The sequence below is a fragment of the Penaeus chinensis genome, chromosome 14, assembly GCF_019202785.1.
Source record: "Penaeus chinensis breed Huanghai No. 1 chromosome 14, ASM1920278v2, whole genome shotgun sequence".
Lineage (NCBI taxonomy): Eukaryota > Metazoa > Arthropoda > Malacostraca > Decapoda > Penaeidae > Penaeus > Penaeus chinensis.
Genome location: NC_061832.1, coordinates 21,003,829 through 21,011,328, shown reverse-complemented (window position 1 = coordinate 21,011,328; position 7,500 = coordinate 21,003,829). Strand labels below are relative to the sequence as shown.

The 7,500-nt window shown below is 32.9% G+C and overlaps 1 protein-coding gene across 3 annotated transcripts in view; it reads left to right on the top strand.

Annotated features, from left to right (window-relative positions):
- The window catches only part of LOC125032104 (integrin beta-PS-like), a 20,671-nt gene extending 13,580 nt beyond the window's left edge, over positions 1-7,091 (top strand). For all 3 annotated transcript variants that reach the window (XM_047623097.1, XM_047623098.1, XM_047623099.1), the window contains exons 12-17: positions 464-638; positions 912-1,018; positions 3,000-3,132; positions 5,327-5,470; positions 5,723-5,862; positions 6,031-7,091. In XM_047623097.1, the coding sequence (XP_047479053.1) occupies positions 464-638; positions 912-1,018; positions 3,000-3,132; positions 5,327-5,470; positions 5,723-5,862; positions 6,031-6,099 (768 nt within the window). In that variant the 3' untranslated portion in view covers positions 6,100-7,091. The remainder of the gene's footprint in view (positions 1-463; positions 639-911; positions 1,019-2,999; positions 3,133-5,326; positions 5,471-5,722; positions 5,863-6,030) is intronic.
- The last annotated feature ends 409 nt before the right edge of the window (positions 7,092-7,500 follow it).

Genomic DNA, 7,500 nt, shown 5'->3' with positions numbered 1-7,500 from the left:
GCAGGATTTGAAGATAATTAATAGAAATTAAGTTTTCATAATACAGCGGTGTTAAATGATGAAAAGTATGTGAAAGGAATATATCTGCTATCCCCTGTATGATTAAAGTTTGATCACTTGCATAGCTTACTGCTAGTTAATCCATTTCTGCTGGGCCTCGCCTTGTGGCATCATAACAAACCACTTAGTCTGTATAGTACAGCTGTACGCCGCGGCGACACGCCAAAGCGCTTCCAGCTGGGCGTTCAGCTTGATGTAGCAAACACCCATGCTTAAAGTTGGCTCGTTGCCATTAGTCTCCAGAGTGTAGAATTTTTATTTAGTTTGTTCACCTGTCAGAAACCTGTTAAATGTAAGAGGTAATGGAAAGATAATATTAATAGAGTACTACTAATACATTAAACATCTACCAGAATTGTTATTAGTTTTATTTGATTGCACTATAAAAATTTGATGTCAACAGACTGTAAGTGGAAAGTTCTGCGAATGCACCAACTTCCTCTGTGATCGTCACAATGGACTTCTGTGTTCAGGACCTGATCATGGTGAATGCATCTGCAATGAGTGCAAATGCAAGCCAGGTTGGACTGGAGAGGCCTGTAATTGTGAAGACAGTGAAGACAATTGTGTAAACCCTGGTGAGTAAGCATATATTCAGAGTACTTTTATGTATATAAGGCTACTGAAAAATACATTTGATCATCCATATATGAGATGGGCAGATAGAAATGGGCTCACATTATCTAGATTGTAGTTGCACCAAATGAAATAGAAGTATTTATTGTTGCCTCCTCTCTTGCCTTCCCACTGATCCACCCTTCCCATTCAGTTACTGTGAGTCAGTGAAAAACAAGTGTAAGGAAGGCACATTATGTTACATCCCTGACATGCTGTTTGCTTGTTCATATCAGATACTGGAGACATTTGTTCAAACCAAGGAAAATGTGAGTGTAACCAGTGCAAGTGTTACGAGACAGCTGATGGCAGATATTCGGGCAAATGGTGTGAGGACTGTCCGGTAAGTGTTTTTGTATTTAAAAGTTCATTAAGTTCCTAATATGTGCTCAGTACTAGGTTTTTATGCTGTTCTCTAATCAGGTTGTAATGGAATAGCAACAGTATATATATTTCCTCTCTTGCTTTCCTTTTCTTCTGTTTTGTAGGTAACATCTTCAAAATGTTGTTAGTCATTTCCAAGATAGTGCAAAAGTTCCTAATATATTCATACCATTTGTTTTAGTATTCAATTCAGTATTGTGTTTCATTCATTAGACTTTGATGAGCATAAATTATGAAAACTGGGAAATGTTAGTACATTTCATTTATATATATACACACTGAGGAAATTAATAAGTGACAAAATTGTGGGTAACAGATATATACGATTATGCAATAGCTAAGAGATATTACATTTTTGTGTATATATATTATACAGCACACTCAACCAGGATGAAAAGGTACAGGTTAATTTTACTCTTGCAAATTTTATCCCTGCTCTAGTTGTGTGGAGATCCCCATTACTTTGGTATTTTGAAACCTTCCAATAGATACACAAATATTTGCACATATATCATGACAAGCGATTATTATCTGTTGGTAGATGTGTTCTCATGTTATGTGTTTTTAATTCTCACTGTCACCAGGTGTTTATTTCTAAAGTGAAATCACTGAAATATTAGTTCAATTTTAATATACAAACTGCATGGACCACAGTTTGTACACTGAAATGTTTCTTGATAGTTGTTAAATGTTTAGATCAACATACTGTATATCAGTTGAAAATGCACAATATCAGTTGATTAGTTTTATTTTTATTATACATACATTTTCCACCACCACAGTCTCAGATTTTGTGAACATATCAGTTTAATTACAAAGAAAAAAAATATATACATATACATTCAGAAACAAAGTAAAGGAATTGTTTAAGATAAATTTTATTAAGCTAATTGTATTCAGCTACATACAGAGAATGTATGTAGTTATCCCAGTGTGGTTAAATGTTCGCTCACAGTAACTGTTAGTGGTGGAATATGTTCTGGGGTGCAGTTAAGGAGTGGAGTTGCACAAGTTTGCTTCATCCATGCAGTGTGCAAACCTTTTAGTTTCCTTACACCATTACTTCTGGATGTCAGTCACATCATAATCATAATAGTGTGCGTGTGTGTGTGTGTGTGCGTGGTACTCTGTAGTTTAGACTTGATTTTTACATTCTGCATCACTTTCATTTAAGGGAAGTGATGATGGTGTTTGTGTGTGTTTCAATAAGTAAAAAAAAAAATGCTTTACTTGAAAAATTGTAGGCTTAAATTTTGTTAACTAATTCAGATATATTATTTTTTGAAATGCATAATTCATATCTGTGAAGGCAGAGTTAATCCCCTTCAGTACTATCTGCAGTTGCTTTAAATTCTTGTAAACACAAGATTTCTTGTAGTAAATTTGCTGAACTGCTATTATAATTTTGTACTTAATGTTTTGAATATTATTTATTAGTGTCACATTGTGTTGATGTTTATATAACCTTGATTCATTGATAACACGTTGCATGCAGTTAGGGGATATATTCACACATATACTTGTAGTGCAAACATTTTGATTATTTGCACCATCACACACATACACTTTCATCTACATATTTAGGTAGAGTTTTATCATGTGTATTTGCATGTACACTGGAAGGCAACATATATTATAATTATATTACATCTTCAAAACATATAGACTCCATGATTTAAATGAAATGTAAATCTTATATGCAGTATAATTACTTTGTGAAGTGGCATATAAACATTGTTTAATATTGCAACATATGAACTAATTTTGTATTGTTCCATTTTTTTTTCCCTTTACATGGTTGTTTGCCTGCCTGCATCCTTGCCTGCTGTTTCCTTGTCTTCAATCCCTCCACAAATCAACATTAACCCAATGTGCAATTTGCAATATCAATGTATTAAATGAAATTGGGTTCTCCACCTGGTTTTGTGCATCCACCCCAGACATGCAAGGGCAAATGCATTGCATACAAGGCGTGTGTACAGTGCCAGGTGTTTGAGACTGGTGAATTCAACATCGAGGAGTGCAAAGCCAACTGTACTACTTTCAACTCCACACCTGTACCAGTAGCTGAAGGTGAGGCTTCAGGGTTTTTTTCCCCAATAAGTGACAGCTTAAAGTAACAGAATTTTTGCCAGCTCACAATAGGGAACAGTTCGTGGCAAAGACTCTTGTACTTAAGGCTGTTCATTAATTCCTAATGTGTCTTTCCTGTCAGTGATTGCAGGAGAAGCATTGGAAGGTTCTAATGCTGACAGGCACCCCCTTTTGTTTTTTTTTGTTTTTACTTCTTTTCGTTCTTTCTTTTTTATCTTTATTTATTTACTGTGCCTAGTTATTATTTAAAGCATGCCTATATTTCCTTGTAGCTGTGTGGCACTGACTTCAAGTGCCTGGACTTTAAGGAGTGTGTACAGTGTCGTGTTTACGAGACGGGCCCTTTAGCGGAAGATCCAGTGCTCTGTGATAGCTGCTCCCTCCTCTACAGCACCATTACTGACCGAGCCATTGCCAACTATACTATTAATGTTACTAACTGGGTTGAAGGTACTGAGATGGACAGCAGACGATCTGGCATTGGCACAGGGACATCATTCCTGTACTGTGCAATATGTTTGTGTGACATGCATTTCTAATCTCTTACGAAATTTAATAGATTTTAATTATATATTTTTAAAAATTTGTATTTTAGTAAGCTTTGCAGGACCAACCTATGAAAGTGGGAAAAGGAGGTCTGGCAGATTGATTTGATTAACTAAGATGGTTATGGCATGAACTTCATATGATTAGTAGTACATATAATGCTTGCTGAAAATTTGGTTTCCATAGCTAATTTCTGATTTTGGTTTAATAAAGGTCTGTTAAGTAAAGAACAAAAGTAATTTTGTTAAGCCAAGAAAAGAGGTTGTGTCAGGTGATTTGTATGTGCATTTTAGTTCATTTTTGATTGTCCAAGTTGATTATTTTCATTGGTCGAGGTAAATACCATTTATGACAAGTGGGGATTAGCAGTTAATTAATGTGTAAAAGGGTCTTTACAGAAATGTAAAAAATATATTGAAATTATACTGAATCAAACCTGTCCTATAACACAATCTTTATGAGATCAGTATAATTTCAGATGCTGAAGTTTCAGATAAAGATTATGAAAAAAATACAAGTTGAGAAATGTACAGAAATGCACATCCATTTAACATCACCCAAGTTGTTTGGCTCTGGTTCCAAATGTAAATGTATCCTTGTGTTTTTTTCTGTTAAGTGTGACTGAGAGTAAATTGCCTGTAATTTTGCATTAATTTCCTTTTTGGGTTTGTATTTTTTATTGTGTGTAAGGAGAAACTCTTACTTCATAGTTTTTGTTTTTTATTATTGGTAGTTAAAAAATGCGTATAAAAGTTACTTTGATAATCCTTTTTGTCTCTAAATTCTCAAGTCTTTAGATGATGAGTGGATATCTTGATGTGGTTACAAAGGAAATGGACCTTATCAAAAATTGATTAGCAAGAATAAGAAGAAAATGCGTATATAACATTATGTATGTATGTATTTGTATGTGTACATGTATAAATGTATTGCATATATAATTTATTATTTATGCATGTATACAAAGCATATATACATGAAGTGGTAACATGTTCAAAATGTATTCACAAAGGATTTAATTTATCAAGTTTATTTGCTGTATTTTGTTCACACAAAACACTTAAAATCACACTGTAATGGTACTGTGACTCATTTTATAAGAAAAAGTAATATGAAAGACATTGATGGATATAGAGACAGATTGCATTTTAAGTAGTGCTTGCAGTTTGCTCTTGAATAAGTGCTTGATGTTTTTGTAGTTACATCACTTATATGTTTAGAAAGGATAGATAGAGGATTTTATAGTTTCAGTTTTTAAAAGGACTTTTTATTTTGAGACTGATTAGATCTATCATTGTTTTTTCTTTGATGACAAAACAAGGAGGCACAAATGAGTTTTGTTTTTGTTTTTTTCTTTGATGACAAGGAAGTACAAATGAGTATTCCTTTTTTCTATACATATACATGTAAACCTACCGTGTATACTCTTATGTATAGTATAATTCTAAGCCTAGTTAACAATACTAGTATTATTAATTATCATTTACAAAGTTGATTAATTTTATAACTTTTTGTTTTTAGCTTAGTTCAGTTTTGGTTTAATATAGATTTACCTTTAGTAAAGAAATATCTTAAGCTGTTAGCTTAATGTAAAGATGCTTACATTCTGATTAATCCCTACTTCCAGTGGAAAACGAAGGAGAGCGTCTGTGCACCTTCTTTGACGAGAACGATTGCCGCTTCACCTTTGTTTATGGGTATGACGAGTATAAGGAACCTATCGTACGAGTGCAGCAGACACTGGAATGCCCACCAAAATTAGACATCCTTGGTAGGTTTTTCTATCTTTTGCTTTTGAGTGAATAGATACATGCATAGTTTTTTGTTTCTGTTTTATAGACTTGTATAATGTAATTAAAAGTATTGTTTTTCAAGATAGTCACAGTTTGCTAGATTCATTGACATTCTAGGGCAGCAAATATACAGACTGGATCATAAATACTATCATGCATTACTCCCATTAGCTGATAGCATTATAGTCCTGCTTTCGAATTTTATCTAACATTTTACATCCTCACAACAGGAATTGTATTGGGTGTCATTGGAGCTATTGTCGCTGTCGGATTGGCGTTGCTAATAATGTGGAAGGTTCTGACAACCATCCATGACAGAAGGGAGTTCGCACGCTTCGAGAAGGAACGCATGATGGCCAAGTGGGATACTGTAAGTAGAGGAATTATCCACTTTATCTCTGATGTAGAACAAAGGATGAATAGACAGACCATGTTTAAAATATCCATGTACGCTGGATTATTTTTCCTTCGTTTGTGTTTCCTCTCTGATCATGTTAACCCACCCATTCACCCCTCGTTTTCCACCTTTCTCTGACAGGGCGAGAATCCCATCTACAAGCAGGCCACATCAACGTTCAAGAACCCCATGTATGGTGGTGGCAAGTAAAAAGCCACTGAGCTTATGATCTCATCGCTAGGTTTGAATCTCTGCTGAGAATTAGAGTAATGAAGATGGTTGGTAGTAGTCTTGTCAGCAAACTATATTGAACAATCAATAGCTCTTTTTTTTTAAGATGTGTTCACAATGCATTTTAATTTAGGTTCTCTTTGTATCTAATTCTTTTCATATACTTTATTTTATTTTATTTTATTTTATTTTTTACTTTTGTTATTGATATGATGCTTGTAGTTATATGCTTCTTTGAGTATGTAACTGTAACAGTAATAGTATTGGTAGAATAGACTTGCTGGATAATCCAGTGTTAATGTGCCAATTTTTAGTGAATGTTTCTTTCAAAATAATGTGTATTAAATGTGTATATAGTTCATAGTTGGTGCTGTCACCTCTTAATTCTTCTTATATAGTTTTGTCATATACTAAATCCTTACAGGGTTAAGCCCATTTATTTTAATGACTTTAAAACTTTTATTATATGGAGTTCCACATTTATCAAGTTGGAACCTGTTGAAAGCTTTACTAATCTGTTAAATATTTACCAAAAAAAAAAAGTATCTTCATACACCAAGTCAGAAAGTGTGCTCCATTTTTAAATGATAAATCTAAACCATTGCTGTATTTCCTTCCATTGTAGTGCCTTTTGCATTTATCATTATCAGTCTTCACTTAAAAGTGCCTAACAAAACTTTTACTTTTTATAGTTTAGTAATTTATTAGGAAACATATGTCGTATAGGTTCATAGAAAATACAATATGAATATATATCCTTCTGCAATGCTAAAACCAAAGTTTTAAGACAATGTAAAAGTCTGGAGATTATGGCCACATTGCAGGCAGCTACTTGGTATTAAGTTTTAAAATGTGCAAATCACAAATAATTGTAATAATTGTTCAAAATGATCTTGTAGAATATAGGAGCAAATATTAAGGGTCTGTATGGTAACACTGTACAATTATTTAATAAAATGAAAAAAAGTGTTTTTATGTCGGTTGATTAAATATGCAAAACACACTTTCCAATCTGTTCATAGAAAAAAAAAAAGTTTTATAGCCGTCAGATAATAGATTTTAATGATAATTCTAAACATGCGTATTTCCGATGTATGTTTGCATTTACTTTCTTCTTCTTAATGTAAAATTTACTTTAAGTAGAATTTATTGAAAAATGGTAAGGATAGAAAAAATATAATATTCTAGTAAACAAGTTTGAATTAGTCGAAGATGAGAGATAGTTTAAACTGTAAACCAAATAATTGTAATAATTGTAATGATCTGAGAAATAGGACAAATAACTAGAAAACTTACATAATAATTGAAAAAAATATCGTTATAAATCAAAATTTCCAATCGTCATGATAAAAAAAAAAGTAGTATATATTATACAATGCT